Source organism: Takifugu flavidus, chromosome 15 (genome assembly GCF_003711565.1).
Source record: "Takifugu flavidus isolate HTHZ2018 chromosome 15, ASM371156v2, whole genome shotgun sequence".
Taxonomy (NCBI): Eukaryota; Metazoa; Chordata; class Actinopteri; order Tetraodontiformes; family Tetraodontidae; genus Takifugu; species Takifugu flavidus.
Genome location: NC_079534.1, coordinates 6372509 through 6389645, shown reverse-complemented (window position 1 = coordinate 6389645; position 17137 = coordinate 6372509). Strand labels below are relative to the sequence as shown.

The following is a 17137-nucleotide window of genomic DNA, read 5'->3' as shown; positions in this document are numbered from 1 at the left end:
GAGGAAGGAAGGAGGTCTGAGAGGACTCACTGATCTTCCCAGCTCATTTTCATTCTTCCCAATACAAACATTAGCAACATCACAGTTTCATTTTAAACTCAACAATCCTGTTTGGGAAGAAGAGTCCAGCAAGACCGAGCTGAGCTCCTGAATTCTGGGTGAGTGTTGGAACTAGTTTGATGGACTACTTTTGATGAAAGCAATTGTAATATTAGTGCTAATGTTAGTAGAAGACGTGGATATCACATATTATCTAAATGGTGAATGCTTTTTGTCTGAAGTGAAAGCCTCTGTGCTTTCATCCACCATAGGGGGCAGCACTGAGGTAGAAGACAGGCTTGTTTGAAGGGGTTATGGGGTCATCAGTTCCTGCTGTCACACTGCAACATGTCAGGTGAGGCTGATCACAGTTTAGTGTTTAGTTTAGTTAAACATCATCAGTATGAACAAGTTAGCATCAGTTGTAGTGACTTTATTCATTGCAAGTTAAATATACAAGTAAAATTTAGCGATAATGAGAGGAAGATACACTGTATTAGTCCATTAAGGCAAAGAGGAATACAATAAAATGGATATATGGCAAGCAATAAAAACTTGAGAAGCATGTTATAGATGTATCAATCATAAATTGTTACTATAGGTAAAATTCAAAAACTAGTGCAAACTCACACTCATTGTTTCTCAGTCCAACAAAGAGAATATTTTAAATTAAAGTATGCATTACATGTAGTCTTAAAGTGATTTTGGAACATTTAGTTTGGAAACACTACATATGTGGTAGAATAAAAATTAAGTTTGAACGAATTTACTAAAACATGGCCTCTACTTTTCTAAATCGACACCAAATTGCATTAAACAACTATCAAATTGATAAGAGGTCTCATAAACAAGGACGGAATGCATGACACTTGTTGCCTGTTTGTACCAAACAAAACATACTTGCTTGACCCACATACTTGCCTTCTAATTTGTAAACCAAAGCTCTACCACTCTGCAGAGACAGGCCCAAGCGTGCTCTCACACTACTGTGGTATCACTTGTTAACTTGTTGTTTTCCTTTAAGAACTGTACATTTGAACTCAGTAGTCCAGCATATGTAGCTTAGGACGATCGACTGTGGCTGAATCTCTTTTCAAATTCAAAGTTATGTTCACAACTGACCAGTCAGGCAGAAACTGATTCTTAATTTTGTTTTCACAGATGGACTTTTGTACTTGTCGTCATGGTGCAGCAGCTCAATGCAGTAATATAATTTTATTCATTTCCTCCCTATGGCTAGTTTGGATGGATGGATGGATGGATGGATGGATGGATGGATGGATACCACTGTGAAAACAAATAAAGTAGAAAAGTGGAAAAGGCGGCACGGTGGTGTGGTGGTTAGCACTGTTGCCACAGCAAGAAGGCCCCGGGTTCGATCCCCGGTTGGGATTGATTGGGGACTTTCTGTGTGGAGTTTGCATGTTCTCCCCCTGTGCCTGCGTGGGTTCTCTCCGGTACTCCGGCTTCCTCCCACAGTCCAAAGACATGCATGATTGGGGATTAGGCTAATTGGAAACTCTAAATTGCCCGTAGGTTTGAGTGTGAGAGAGAATGGTTGTTTGTCTATATGTGTTAGCCCTGCGATTGACTGGCGTCCAGTCCAGGGTGTACCCTGCCTCAGCCCATTGTGCTGGGATAGGCTCCAGTGACCCTCAGTGGAGGAACAAGCGGTAGAAGTGAGTGAGTGAGTGAGTGAGAAAAGTAGAAAAAATAGTATTTTCTAAAGAGATATCCATGTTTGGGTAACAGGTGTGTGACAGAACCCAAATTCATGACGACAAACTCACCCAAATATTTGGGAAGCTTTGAGAAAACACCAGCAAATGTTTGGGAGACTGATATCTCTGGAGCGTTCTCACGCCTTTTCACACACCCACACAAGTCCTTGTATTTCCATCTTCGTGAGGACTCTCATAGACTTAATGCATTCCCCAATCCCTTACCCTCACTGTAACCTTCCCAAATAACCTCAGCCCTGACCTTAACCCAATTTTAACCTCAACCCTCAAACAGTCCTTTAAGGTTTTGAGGACCAGCCCAAATGTGCAAATAGAATGCAGATATTAGTTTCTTAGAATGTAGCACAGAGCTACACACAGCTTCTTGGGAAGGATGACTGCTGTGAGAAAGAAGCAGAAGTGACGTGGGTTTCTTCTATACCAGGAGAATCTGATGCCCTTCATAGTCACCAAGCGGTCATTCATTTGCTGACTTAGAGGTTTTCAGAAATGACATTTTTATTCCATTTACTTATATAGCTTCACTCACACTCCTTTTGTTGTCAGATTGAAACATCAAAGTTCTCTGCTTTAATGTCTGTTTCAGGGGGAGATCGAGGGCCCTTGTCAAGGGAGAGACTGTTTGGTGTGTCAGTGTCTCCCTGCCAAAGGAGCCCAGGTATGAACTCTGATCTGGGGTTCTGGAGCTTTTAGTCATTGTAGGTTGTAGTTTTTCAATTATGTGGACAGTAATTGAATTACTTTCAATCCGCCACATAATAAAACTATTTACAAACTATTCTAACAAGGATGTTTTAGATAAAACAATAAATTTGACCTGAGATTTTAAAAAAGGCTGGATCTATTGCTCGTCAAGTAATGTGACATTACAAGCTAAAATAAAAAGAAAAAAAAGTTTTTTCTTCATAGGGACCTCCAGGCAAGCCAGGTCAACAAGGCCCCAGAGGACCAATGGGAGCAAGTGGACATAAGGGGCCAGCTGGAGCAAAAGGCCGTCAAGGAGCAGAGGGGCTGCACGGGCCAGAGGGGTTGAGAGGAGCCCGTGTATGGAAATCTGAACGTTGACACATGTTATATCAATTGTGGTTAGAAGAAACACCTATTAAAATGTTGCCTCTTACATTTCAGGGGCCAGATGGGGCTCCTGGTTTTCTTGGCAATAATGGCTCCTCAGTGAGTAAACCAATACGTGACAAAAAGAACACAGATGTGCTAATTTTGCTCACATAAATAAGAACATTCCTTTCTGCGGGATACTGTATTCGAAATTCCCAGATATGTCATGGGCCATGTTGCATCTTGGAGATTTAATGGTGTAGTAACACTTTATTCACGTGTTGATGTCGCCCTCTTGTGGTTAAATTTAAGCACATTTTAAGAAAAGTTACTTTACCATAATTACTGCAATCGAATCTATTTCTTGATTAATTTTATTGTCATAAATTTGTACCGTGACATATTTAAGGAATAACTTTAAAAACACGGTCATCACAAAATAATATCAAGAGTCAAATATTTCATAATTGTACATTTTATTTGTGACTGCAACATTTCACCACCCTGCGATTGTCCAGGGCCACCCTGGAGCAGGGGGAGAGCCTGGTTTACCAGGACTGGATGGTTGTAATGGGAAGAAAGGTCCACCAGGAGTTCCAGGATCTACTGGTCTGAAAGGTGTGCACGGGCCACTGGTAACTACCATCCAAATGTTTCAAATCCAAGTGTAGTCAAGAGTGAGACATGCACGCCTCACAAGTTACATAACATACCATAAAAAACAGTTCTTCATACAGACACAAAACATATACAAAACACTTTAATTTATTATATGTATTAACTTTTACTCTATCAGGGATTACCTGGACCTAAAGGAAAGAAAGGAGAACCTTTATTCTCTTCTGTAGGACCTGTAAGTTCTAGTTTTTGATAAAAAAAAAATAACTACCATCCAAATGTTTCAAATCCAAGTGTAGTCAAGAGTGAGACATGCACGCCTCACAAGTTACATAACATACCATAAAAAACAGTTCTTCATACAGACACAAAACATATACAAAACACTTTAATTTATTATATGTATTAACTTTTACTCTATCAGGGATTACCTGGACCAAAAGGAAAGAAAGGAGAACCTTTATTCTCTTCTGTAGGACCTGTAAGTTCTAGTTTTTGATTAAAAAAACAACATGAAACGCATCAAGTAATGACTAATCAGGTCTGAATTTGCATTTTCCTCTGACAGGGGGAGCGTGGTAAAGATGGAGAATATGGGCGACCTGTATGACAACTCAGTTTTTATTCTATTTCTGATAATAACTGTCTCTGAAAATGCATTCATAATTTTACTCAGGGAAAAAAGGGAAGCGCTGGACCAAAAGGCCACACTGGACCTCCGGGGCTTCCTGGAGCTAAGGTGTTAAACCAGAACAAATAAACAGCATTAATATATAGTATACACTGGAAAAAGATTGTATTGTATTGTACTTTTGTTGTGTGGTTTTAGGGCTTGAATGGGCATAAAGGTGTGAGAGGACCACCAGTGAGTCACTGATTTAATATTGTTACATGATATTAAGAAAAATAAATGTAAAAATCCTACATGCATAGACAGATATCTGCAGCTCATTTGTTGTTTTTAATAGGGTGAACCTGGGGGGTCATTTGTAGGAGACAAAGGAGACGATGTGAGAAACCTTCACCTTTAATAGTGTCACCTTAGGTTGTTTTTATCTGAATACGCATGTGTATTGATATCTGGGTGTTTGTTCATGTTTGGTTTATTTACCGTATGATTGTAGGGAGAGCAAGGCCCACCTGGTCCACAAGGCCAAGAAGAAGTCATCCATTCCCCTCAATATACACTTCCACCCAAAGGTTACAAGGTCAAAACAACGACAACACCATACTTGTAATGATAACAAATGTTTTCAGGATTTATTTCATTCCATATTATTTGTGGTTCACAGGGAGACAAAGGCCTTCCTGGACCATGTGGACCAAAAGGCATGCGTGTGGGTTTTATTCAGTAAAATACAGTAAAATAAGTCAAGTACAAGAAGGGAAAAAAATCTATATATATGACTGCATGAATTTTAGATGTATTTACTCATTTCACAGGGTAGCCTCAGTGAGTACACTGAAACAGTTAAAGGAGAGCAAGGAATATTTGGTTTCCATGGCATTCCGGTAGGTGATTAAATGCTGGCAAGCATTAAAAGGCACATGAACAGATGCACCATGGTCACACCGCTTTTTTCTAATCTAGGGTCTTCCGGGATTTCCTGGAAATAATGGACCACCAGGACCTGAGGTAGAGCTGCAGTGTTGTTGTTTTTTTTTCAATGATAGTCACGACTGCTTTGATGTTAAATGCTTTGATTTGTTCTAATTTCAGGGTATCCCAGGAGAAAGAGGCCTTCCAGGTCTCAATGGAGTAACTGGACCAAAGGTGATCAGATAGATTTTCCAAAAATATCCAGCAATAATTTGCTGTTGAAATTCTATGTTAGCTTTTGCCATGGCTGCAATTAAAGGTTTGAATACAGAAAAAAACGCTCTCATAAAATGTAAACTTTTTCTCTCCTGCCATCTGGTGGTTGCTCTATGGAATTTCAACCATTATTTGATAGTCTCAATGAGGTCTCGTTATGATGAAGTTTAAATAAATGTTGGTTATTTTATTTGCTTTTTCATTTTCTTCTTCTTCCTCCCTCTTTTAAACAGGGTGAGCCGGGAGATCAGGGTTCTCCTGGTCCCCTAGAATACTATAAAGAAAATGATGTCAGAGGTGAGGGGGCAGTATGGGGCTAAGGCTCAAGCTATGTCCATAGGGTGATGATACAAAAAAAATCTTTGTAGGGAGTCACAGAATTTTTTTCCCCAGGTCCTAAAGGTGACCATGGACATCCTGGTTCACCAGGACTGCCAGGGGACCTTGGGCTTATGGGCCTGCCTGGACCTGCTGGTCCTCCAGGATCAACGGTTCCAGGTAAAGATCATCGGTCTGTCTTGTGTGCCTCTTGTGACTATTGTAAATATCAACAGCAGTAATCAATTTGCCCAATGTTTTGCCCAATATTCTCTGAATATAAAAGAATATAATATTCACTCCCATCCAAACTAAATAATGCTGGTGCTAAGGTGAACTTTTTCCCATTTTCTGTGTCATCTGGATATGCTAGATAAGAGTGTTTACTTCAACTTTTGCACACTCACAGACAGACTTGCTATTACTGGTCACCGGGGGGTTCCTGGTCCCAAGGGCTACAAGGGAGAGCCAGGAAAGTATCTCAATTTAGACATCAATTCACTTTTGGGAATAAAGGGAGTAAAAGGACACCGTGGACGTAAAGGTGAACCTGGCCTCCAAGGCCATCGAGGTATTACAGTGCTTCCTTCTAGGGTTCTTTTTATTTTAGGTATATGTTTTTTTTTGTCTATATTGATTTGAATTTCTTTCTGGTGTGTGTCTGTCTGCATATGTGCATCTTATTGGCTCAGCATGTGGAGGTAAGATTGTCAAGTGTATAAATTATTTTGTGATTAAATTTAAATGTAGAGTATTGTGGATAATTTTGGTTGCTTGAAGCACAGATTACTATTGTGAGCCTGGTTACCCGGGGGAGCCTGGAGATGTTGGTCCAAAAGGTCCTCCTGGATTTAAGGGAGTAAAAGGTGCGCTTTTTTCTTTTTGTGTATGGATAATTTTATCCTGCTACTAAAAGTGTTGGGTTGCTGCACTTTTAAATCATTATGCAATGAAAATATGCACAATTGTTAAGTGACGTTTTGTCCTGCAGGTTGGCAGGGGGAATGTGCATGTATTCCTGATAGAGGTTACCCTGGACCCCCTGGTCCAGAAGGCTATAAAGGACTACCAGGTCTACCTGGAACTCCAGGGCAAAAGGGAGAACCAGGACATAAAGGAAATGAAGGTCCCAGAGGGCCACCTGTAAAGAGAGAATAATTTACTTTCAACTATCAAATTTGATTTTATGATATTTCTATTGTTATTTCCACAAAAAGTAATTTTGTTTGCTGACAGGGGGATCAAGGCGTTCCTGGTTTATATGGACAGAAAGGTCAAAAAGGTGATCTCTTTGTTGCAGGGATTAAAGGTGAGCTTTATACACAATGTGCTGCATTTTGTGCTTCATAACACAGATACTCTGAACCTATTTGCTTGATTTAACTCTGTTTTCTCCAAAGTTACATCCTCAGATACGTCCTCAGCCCTGACTGATGACTTTTGTATCCTATGCTAATAAAAAAAATAAGATTAAGTTATTAATCAAGTATTAATTAAGTAATCTGGTTGAGTGTTGCAGGGGTTACATACGCCTCAGCCCATCCAGGCAGGCCTAAAGTGTTCTTTTGCTCTTCTAACAAGTTTTGTATCTATCATTGGTCTCTTCTTAGATAGCCATACCCTAATAATCTCTTAGCTGAAACAATATGCTATTTTAAATATATTTTAAGAATTTTATAGGGACTGTTTTGATTTCAAAAGGTACCAAGGGTGACCAAGGGTTTCCTGGAAATCCTGGCATTCCTGGAGCGACCGGTAGGCCAGGAGTTGATGGCTTCCCTGGCCCCATAGGAGACCAAGGCCCCCCAGTAACATTTTGTTTTCTGCATTTTTTTGAAGTTGCTGCCTAGTTTTATTTCTAGAGCTATCTAGTCCTGTCTTTTTTAAGGGTACTGGATATGTTGGAGTACCTGGACCCAAAGGTTATCCTGGTGTTTTTGGAAATAAAGGACATCCAGGGCCTGCAGGTCCACCAGGCCCTGGATTTCCCGGTCCTAGGGGTATCCCTGGACTAATAGGAAATCACGGACATCCTGGCAATCCAGGAATTTCAGGACATCCAGGTCCTCCAGGTTAGAGTCTGGTTTAAATGTATTTCCTCATAAAGTTAACACCCTTCCTGTAAGATGTTGGTGACACCATCTTTTATTTGTTTCATCAGGTGAAACTGAGCAGTGCTGTCATGAACCGGAAGTTGGACCCCGTGGTCCAAAGGGTGAGCCAGGTTCACCAGGTAAGTCTCACTATACAAATATTTCAAATTAAAATGTAAGAAAATAACTATGAACAGATACCGTGAATAATATCTAGCATATTATCCTTGTTTGGGTTGTGCACAAAGTTTTATTTTCTTTTGGGATTGTAGGCATTCCAGGCATACAAGGAAGAGATGGTTTCCAGGGGTCAGAAGGGCACCCTGGTCCTAAAGGACTGAAGGGAGATGATGGTGAAATTGAAGGGACTGGACTGCCAGGTATATATATATATGTATATATATATATATATATATATGTATATATATATATATATATATATATATATATAATATATATATATATAAATTTAGAAACACATCAAAGTCTTAAACTTAAGATCCGTATTAATATCAGAATTGTAATTTAACTTTGACTTTTATAATGACTTTTTTTTCAAGGACCTCAAGGGTCAAATGGGGATCCAGGTGACCCAGGTGCTTTTGGAATTAGTCTGGATGGCCCTCCAGGGCCCCCTGGTTTAACAGGCCCTCCAGGCATGAAGGGTATACCAGGAGATGTTATTTCCACCAGGCCTGGTGCCCCCGGCCCACCTGGTCCCCGTGGAAGAGCGGGGTCCAAAGGACTTCATGGAATTCCTGGTAGCCCAGGGTCTCAAGGTAAGGTTACGTTTATTAGTTTGAATCAGACAAATCACTCAACATCAACATATTTCATTTTGAATCACATATAAGAAAATGCTTAATTTAATCTTGATGGAGATTCATTTTTCAATTATAGGTGTACCAGGCCAAGTTGGAAGACCAGGTTACAAAGGGGAGCCAGGACTTAATGGGGATAAAGGAGCCACTGGTCCACAAGGATTATCTTGTATTATATGTGACCTTCATGCCCTTCTAGGTCCAATAGGACCAACTGGAAATCCTGGAGTGAGGGGATTGCCAGGTAGGACTTGAATGGTTCTCATATAAGAGATGGGTTTGGTGTTTGGTGTCACACACACACACACACACACACACACACACACACACACACACACACACACACACACACACACACACACACACATTTAGAAGAAAATGGATGACTAGCTGTATCCACATCATTGCATTATTCTGGTATCAACAAGATATTTTAGTTAATAAAAATATTGTGTATTTTAAATCTTGTGAGGATTAACTCCATGGATATGTCATACATTTATCAATTTCATCTTAAAACTTTCATAGGTCTCCTAGGTCAGAAGGGAATCAGGGGAGATACAGGTTCAACCGGTCACGGACAAAAGGGGTCACAAGGTGTTCCTGGCCCTCCTGGTCCTCCAGGTCCAGCTGGACCAAGAGGAACAATAGGCTCCTTAGGAGATCCTGGAATAGATGGTCCACCAGGACAGAAAGGTAAATTGCTGCTTTATTTGATTTAAAATTACATAATTACATTTGGTCAAAAATACACTTAGGCTGTGGTGACTTCTGTGATCAGGTGTTTTCAAGAATCAGCTCCCTTTGACTCAAAACTATAGTCAACGATTTAATGCCGTGATTATGATTTTAACAGCATCCTTTAAAGTATTTTAAATTAAACGTTACTCCAGGTGAAACAGGGTACCCGGGTAAGCCCGGGTTAAGTGGGTTACCAGGTCACCTTGGACTTCCAGGCCCTAAAGGTAAACAAGGAGAGAGGGGATTTAACGGCCGCCGAGGTCCCCCAGGACACCCAGGAGTGCCTGGTAAAAAAGGTAAGTATAAAAGGAAATACCTGTATAACAGAAACATTTATCTGGAACATGAGAAGAATTAGCAGCAACAACAGAAAAAAAAAAAATCTATGTTGATGGTAGATACTATAAAAAATGTACCATATGCTTATTAGGCATTTTAAGATTTCAAAATAAAAGTGTGTTAATGCTAGAAAGGTAAGTCTTGCTTTAAAAGTCAAGGACCAGAATCTGCCATTTCATTCTTTCTATGACATTATATACAAAAATGTGTTTTTGTATATATTTCTTGTATAAAGTAGTTTTCCATGTATAAATTAAATTTAGTAGTTTTTAACTACATCCCAGTTGGTGGGACTTTTATATATTTTTATATACTGTATTCTAAACATTTACAAAGGTTTTAAGAGATTTTGTGAGCATAGTATAGCGCTATCAGGAATGCTATTGTTTCTATTTTATTTGTCATTTTTAATTCATTTTTTTAAAATACAAATTTTTCAACAGAAGTTATGTACATAATGTGTAGAGCCAGTAATGTTTACAGAGAAATATTCTGTCCAGGTTTGCGTGGTCCACCGGGATTACCAGGACCATCACTGCTTATAAACTTGGGAAAAGGCCCAAACGGACTTACAGGAAGAAATGGCAAACCTGGAGAAGCAGGACCACCAGGTTATTGCATTTAACAAAATTATCACATGTCTTTTTGATCCCTGATCTCTTTTGCTACAATCCATTTGTGTAAATTGTAATTAAAACCACTTAGTCACTTTTAGGATCCAAGGGCCCGAGAGGACCACCAGGGGATTCAGGACCTGAGGGAGACCCAGGTTTGGTTGGATTTAAAGGCAGCCCTGGTTCTCCGGGCAGGTTTGGACTACCAGGACCACCAGGGCATCCCGGTATTAAAGGTTTTCCTGGTCAACAGGGGTATCCTGGAGATGTTGGTGATCAGGTGAAAAAAAACATTTTTTTTTCCTTTATAGTTTGTAAGACTAATACAGTACATATAACAACATTATGCCTCTGTGGGAGCATTCTCTTCCTAATGGCTCTACTGTAGAGTGTTTGTCGTATATGTCTATAGTTCTAGAGTAAGATATTATGTGAAATAATATGGAACTGTTTATGTGATATCAAGGGAGATCCAGGTCCACAAGGTCAACCAGGTATCTCAGGCGTGACTGGGTTAAAAGGGATTAAGGGTGAGTCAAAGGAGAATCACGAAGTAACCTATTTCATGTTTGACAAACAAGGTATAAAATGTAACTTGAACAGAAGAAGAAGAATTAGAACCAACATGTGTATCATTACAACAGGCTCTAATCTCCCATCATTGAAGAAATGTTATCTGGCCAAGGGTACCTTGTCTGCTTGCTTAACTGTTGGGACTGATGCAACCACGGACAACATGGTGGCAGAATTAGTGGGAGTAGCAAAATAGTGTTTAAACTTAGGCAGATTTGACAGGTACACGACCAGCAATAGTCTTCAAGAGAAGTAAAAAAATGTTGTTTTTTTCCGCTTGCTAGTCAGATTTACTGTTTTGCTCATTTGGTCTGTAAAAGATCAAAATAGTTGAATTATTATTGCTATTTCTTTCCATTAAACACTGATGTTTCCATCAGTTACTAATCTCAAAATCTGATGTGTTGATCTTTAGACTTGTATTTGTTAGTTACTCGTTATTTGCTGTTGAATTAAACTATCTGTCCTGCTTTCAGGTGAACCAGGGCGATCCTATGGAAAGCCTGGACCAGTTGGACCTAAAGGATTACCTGGAGATGATGGACCCTGTGGTAAATTTAGAAACACATCAAAGATTACTTAAGTAGATGTGTAAAAATAAATTTATATCCAAAAAAATATTTCCTTTAAGCACCTAGAGGGAGTCCAGGAGATGTAGGTCAGTCAGGACAACAAGGGAGACCGGGAAATCCTGGACAACGAGGGATTTTGGGGAAACCAGGAAGACAAGGGGGACAAGGTGATAATAAACTATAATGAATTGTTCATGTTGATCCATACTGATCAATGGTTACATCTATTTTCTGTGCATCTCTACAGGTTATCCTGGGCCTCAAGGCCCATTAGGTAATCCAGGTGTTCCAGGTTATCCAGGTGATCCTGGCATCCTGGGATCACCAGGTCCACCAGGACCTTATGGGCCTCCAGGTATTTGAGTGCTCATCTACAAGAATAATAATAAGAACTGTCTTGATGCTTAATTATGATTTATTTTATTTTAGGACCACCCGGACCACCAGGCCTTGATGGGCTGAATGGTCTGAGGGGAGAAAAAGGCATGAAAGGGACTACTGGTATGAAATAAGGAAATGCATCCAACAGTAATCGTTTTTATAAAACAAATGTAGAAAAAGTGTGTGATGTAATCATTATGTTGTGTATATGTCACTTAATGTTTATTATTTTTTATTATTTTACTCAACAGATATCCCAGGCCCTCCGGGTCCACCTGGTCTTACTGGAGTTAAAGGTGTCAGAGGCCAACCAGGACTACCAGGTCCCAATATGCCAGGGCCCAAGGTCAGAGGGGCCCACCTGGTGAGACAGGTATCATCCGAAATCAAACCGAAGTTACTGCTTGTTGAAATAAAATTAGTATTAATTATTGTTAAAGAGTCTGTGGTAATGTCTCTAATCTTACTGTTTTTCCAGTTTTATAAGAGATTCAGGTTTTTTTTAAAATATAATCTAAGGTCTTCCTGGTCTTCCCGGAAAACCTGGTTGTCCCGGCTATGAGTGCCGCTTACCAGTGGCTGGCCAAAATGGAGAACTTGGATTTGAAGGTCCCCCAGGCTCCCCAGGTGTGTATTACCTGTCTGTTAGTGTTTGTTTAAAAATTTTGTGGCATTATTTCAGACCAAACATTAATACGCACATTTTCTACTTTTGGCTCATCACCATCCTCTCTATAGCCAACTTCTCTGTTTAAGGGTTGTTTTGCACATTATCAACTATCACTTATCAACTTTGTCCCACCCAGGATGTGTGAAAACCTATATTTATGATGTTACATGCTGCTCTATGATTTTTCATTGGATTTCAAGGTCCTCCAGGCAGGCCTGGCCCTGCAGGTAGGATCATTTTTATCAACGGAAACCCTGGCCCAGGTGGCTTGCCTGGTTTACATGGTTGCAAAGGACAGAAAGGTCTCCCAGGACCTATTGGCTCCCCAGGCTACCAAGGACTCCCGGGACCAAAAGGTACATTGCAATGCCAATGTTATATAAAAATTTAGTCAACAGTGTTCAAATTCATCAGTACATATAACAACATTATGCCTCTGTGGGAGCCTTCTCTTTCTAATGGCTCTACTGTAGAGTGTTTGTCGTATATGTCTATAGTTCTAGAGTAAGATATTATGTGAAATAATATGGAACTGTTTATGTGATATCAAGGGAGATCCAGGTCCACAAGGTCAACCAGGTATCTCAGGCGTGACTGGGTTAAAAGGGATTAAGGGTGAGTCAAGGAGAATCACGAAGTAACCTATTTCATGTTTGACAAACAAGGTATAAAATGTAACTTGAACAGAAGAAGAAGAATTAGAACCAACATGTGTATCATTACAACAGGCTCTAATCTCCCATCATTGAAGAAATGTTATCTGGCCAAGGGTACCTTGTCTGCTTGCTTAACTGTTGGGACTGATGCAACCACGGACAACATGGTGGCAGAATTAGTGGGAGTAGCAAAATAGTGTTTAAACTTAGGCAGATTTGACAGGTACACGACCAGCAATAGTCTTCAAGAGAAGTAAAAAAATGTTTTTTTTTTTCCGCTTGCTAGTCAGATTTACTGTTTTGCTCATTTGGTCTGTAAAAGATCAAAATAGTTGAATTATTATTGCTATTTCTTTCCATTAAACACTGATGTTTCCATCAGTTACTAATCTCAAAATCTGATGTGTTGATCTTTAGACTTGTATTTGTTAGTTACTCGTTATTTGCTGTTGAATTAAACTATCTGTCCTGCTTTCAGGTGAACCAGGGCGATCCTATGGAAAGCCTGGACCAGTTGGACCTAAAGGATTACCTGGAGATGATGGACCCTGTGGTAAATTTAGAAACACATCAAAGATTACTTAAGTAGATGTGTAAAAATAAATTTATATCCAAAAAAATATTTCCTTTAAGCACCTAGAGGGAGTCCAGGAGATGTAGGTCAGTCAGGACAACAAGGGAGACCGGGAAATCCTGGACAACGAGGGATTTTGGGGAAACCAGGAAGACAAGGGGGACAAGGTGATAATAAACTATAATGAATTGTTCATGTTGATCCATACTGATCAATGGTTACATCTATTTTCTGTGCATCTCTACAGGTTATCCTGGGCCTCAAGGCCCATTAGGTAATCCAGGTGTTCCAGGTTATCCAGGTGATCCTGGCATCCTGGGATCACCAGGTCCACCAGGACCTTATGGGCCTCCAGGTATTTGAGTGCTCATCTACAAGAATAATAATAAGAACTGTCTTGATGCTTAATTATGATTTATTTTATTTTAGGACCACCCGGACCACCAGGCCTTGATGGGCTGAATGGTCTGAGGGGAGAAAAAGGCATGAAAGGGACTACTGGTATGAAATAAGGAAATGCATCCAACAGTAATCGTTTTTATAAAACAAATGTAGAAAAAGTGTGTGATGTAATCATTATGTTGTGTATATGTCACTTAATGTTTATTATTTTTTATTATTTTACTCAACAGATATCCCAGGCCCTCCGGGTCCACCTGGTCTTACTGGAGTTAAAGGTGTCAGAGGCCAACCAGGACTACCAGGTCCCAATATGCCAGGGCCCAAAGGTCAGAGGGGCCCACCTGGTGAGACAGGTATCATCCGAAATCAAACCGAAGTTACTGCTTGTTGAAATAAAATTAGTATTAATTATTGTTAAAGAGTCTGTGGTAATGTCTCTAATCTTACTGTTTTTCCAGTTTTATAAGAGATTCAGGTTTTTTTTAAAATATAATCTAAGGTCTTCCTGGTCTTCCCGGAAAACCTGGTTGTCCCGGCTATGAGTGCCGCTTACCAGTGGCTGGCCAAAATGGAGAACTTGGATTTGAAGGTCCCCCAGGCTCCCCAGGTGTGTATTACCTGTCTGTTAGTGTTTGTTTAAAAATTTTGTGGCATTATTTCAGACCAAACATTAATACGCACATTTTCTACTTTTGGCTCATCACCATCCTCTCTATAGCCAACTTCTCTGTTTAAGGGTTGTTTTGCACATTATCAACTATCACTTATCAACTTTGTCCCACCCAGGATGTGTGAAAACCTATATTTATGATGTTACATGCTGCTCTATGATTTTTCATTGGATTTCAAGGTCCTCCAGGCAGGCCTGGCCCTGCAGGTAGGATCATTTTTATCAACGGAAACCCTGGCCCAGGTGGCTTGCCTGGTTTACATGGTTGCAAAGGACAGAAAGGTCTCCCAGGACCTATTGGCTCCCCAGGCTACCAAGGACTCCCGGGACCAAAAGGTACATTGCAATGCCAATGTTATATAAAAATTTAGTCAACAGTGTTCAAATTCATCAGAACATACTCAAATCTGCATTTTGACAGGCGGTAGAGGTCCTACTGGTCCCAGGGGTCCTCTAGGGCCAAAAGGGCCAACAGGTGTCCCTGGACCTTTAGGCTTTAAGGGAGTTACTGGCCCACCTGGAGACAAAGGTGAGGCCATATCATGTTTACTGTGTTAGAGTATACCTTTGAATTATTTAACGCTTTAACTTTATGCAAAACTTTTTAAGGTATATCGTACATTTCATTATGTTTATGCCAGGTGCTAAGGGTGCTCAAGGAGACTCCATTCCCCCGGTCCTTGGTGTAGCTCCAGTTGGACTACCAGGACCAAATGGTTTTCCTGGACCTGTAGGATTACCGGGTGGCACAGGTCCTCCAGGATCTCCAGGCCCTAAAGGCAAGATGAGTTTGTATATTCTTTCAATTATTGAAATATGTTTAATGTGGTTAATAGTTAAATATAATTTTCCTCATGTTTGCTTTTCTCAGGAGAGAAGGGTCATGCAGGTTTTGTAGGTTTTCCCGGTCTAGTAGGTCCTCCTGGTCCTAGTGGTCCTGTTGGGGATCCAGGAGATGTTGGTCAACCAGGCTTTCCTGGACCTCAAGGTAATAATTTCAAATTAAAATAAGATCCAATGCTTATTATTGGGGATTTCAATAATCTGTTTAAACAGAAAAATCTGTTATTTCCTGTTTTATGTTTTTATTCACATCGATCATTTGGGGTTTAAGGAATTCCAGGTCCACCAGGTGATCGAGGTGGACCAGGCCATAGGGGAAAGATAAGGCCAGGCTTCCTCTTGGTAATTCACAGTCAGTCGGTCCAGGTGCCAAAGTGTCCTGATGGCAGCAGTCTGCTTTGGGTGGGCTACAGTCTGGCCTACTTGAAAGGACAAAAGAACGCTCACGCTCAAGATCTGGGTATTACAATTACAAGTACCTTTTCCCAGGTTTTCCAGTCCATACTGAGGTGAATGGATTATATTTTTCACTCTTCAGGTCAGGCTGGCTCCTGCCTCCCCGTTTTCTCAACCATGCCTTTCTCCTACTGCAACAAAGCTGCCTGTCACTTTTCCAGCCGCAACGATAAATCTTACTGGCTCTCCACCGCCGCTCCTATTCCTATGATGCCAGTTTTTGGCCAAGAAATTAGCTCCCACATCAGCCGCTGCGTTGTTTGCGAGACAGTTTCCCCTGCAGTTGTGTTCCATAGCCAGGAGCACACAGCCCCCGCATGCCCACAGGGCTGGAGGAGTTTGTGGACGGGATACTCTTTCCTCATGGTGAGCATGATCAAAAGTTTGGATGTGTATTTGGAAGAAAAGTGCTTTCTCTCATAATGTTTCCCTTCAGCACACTGGGGCAGGTGATGAGGGTGGCGGACAGGCTCTGACTTCTTCGGGCAGCTGCTTAAAGAATTTTCAGACTCACCCCATCATTGAGTGCCAGGGCCCACAGGGATCCTGTCACTATTTTTCAAACCTCTACAGTTTTTGGCTGACGACCATTAGCCCGAAAGAGCAATTCAAGGCCCCAAGACCCGGCACCATTAAGGCACCTGACCGACAGCGCAGTAAGACCAGTCAATGTCATGTCTGCCTTAGAGAACGCTAAGGCTTTTTTTTAACAATTTAGTTTTAAGTTTCATTTTAAATTTCATTTAATGTTATGGAACCCTCCTGGGTAAAGAACCCTACTCCTTAAATAGCTGTAACATTTTATAGCTTTTCCCTTCAAACCAAGACTTACAATTTAGCATATGTTTCACATCTTGTTCAATTATATATTGTATTTCACATTGTCACATTGTGAAACTAAATAAACAGACTTTAACTTGTGTCCAGCAATATTTTCATATCTGTCATCAATTTTAAAACGCTTTTCCTTATAAGTGATCATTTTGCTATCTTATCTTATTTAGTACAACTTTATTATGGTTAAATCCAACTCTGATTAATGTATAATTGTATTGAAATGTACAATAAAGTTTACGCACAGGAAGTCATTTGGAGTTTAACGCCGACTCCAAAAACAACATCTTGTGCAAAATCCCATGACGT

At 40.3% G+C, this 17137-nt stretch overlaps 2 protein-coding genes across 2 annotated transcripts; both read left to right on the top strand.

Moving 5' to 3' along the window:
* Window position 1: 1 nt before the first annotated feature.
* Window positions 2–14085, top strand: LOC130539001 (collagen alpha-1(I) chain-like). Its single transcript, XM_057057062.1, has 44 exons — window positions 2–158; window positions 312–394; window positions 1201–1243; window positions 2368–2439; window positions 2691–2825; window positions 2910–2954; window positions 3356–3472; window positions 3880–3936; window positions 4024–4059; window positions 4132–4194; window positions 4285–4320; window positions 4424–4465; window positions 4580–4663; window positions 4748–4792; window positions 4899–4967; window positions 5047–5091; window positions 5176–5229; window positions 5505–5568; window positions 5665–5769; window positions 5999–6160; window positions 6375–6455; window positions 6581–6732; window positions 6826–6898; window positions 7291–7397; window positions 7478–7661; window positions 7751–7822; window positions 7955–8062; window positions 8243–8461; window positions 8583–8747; window positions 9032–9199; window positions 9397–9540; window positions 10084–10194; window positions 10299–10477; window positions 10664–10727; window positions 11247–11321; window positions 11402–11509; window positions 11590–11697; window positions 11772–11843; window positions 11975–12096; window positions 12243–12350; window positions 12594–12749; window positions 13528–13602; window positions 13898–13978; window positions 14053–14085. Exons 2-44 carry the CDS (start codon window positions 354–356, stop codon window positions 14083–14085), a joined length of 4080 nt encoding a protein of 1359 aa, XP_056913042.1. The 5' UTR covers window positions 2–158; window positions 312–353.
* On the top strand, window positions 12878–17131 carry LOC130538433 (collagen alpha-4(IV) chain-like). Its single transcript, XM_057056006.1, has 14 exons — window positions 12878–13008; window positions 13528–13602; window positions 13683–13790; window positions 13871–13978; window positions 14053–14124; window positions 14256–14378; window positions 14525–14632; window positions 14876–15031; window positions 15117–15224; window positions 15337–15474; window positions 15567–15683; window positions 15810–15998; window positions 16077–16360; window positions 16431–17131. The coding sequence occupies exons 5-14, from the start codon at window positions 14109–14111 to the stop codon at window positions 16689–16691; spliced, it is 1500 nt and encodes a 499-aa protein (XP_056911986.1). The 5' UTR covers window positions 12878–13008; window positions 13528–13602; window positions 13683–13790; window positions 13871–13978; window positions 14053–14108; the 3' UTR covers window positions 16692–17131.
* The last annotated feature ends 6 nt before the right edge of the window (window positions 17132–17137 follow it).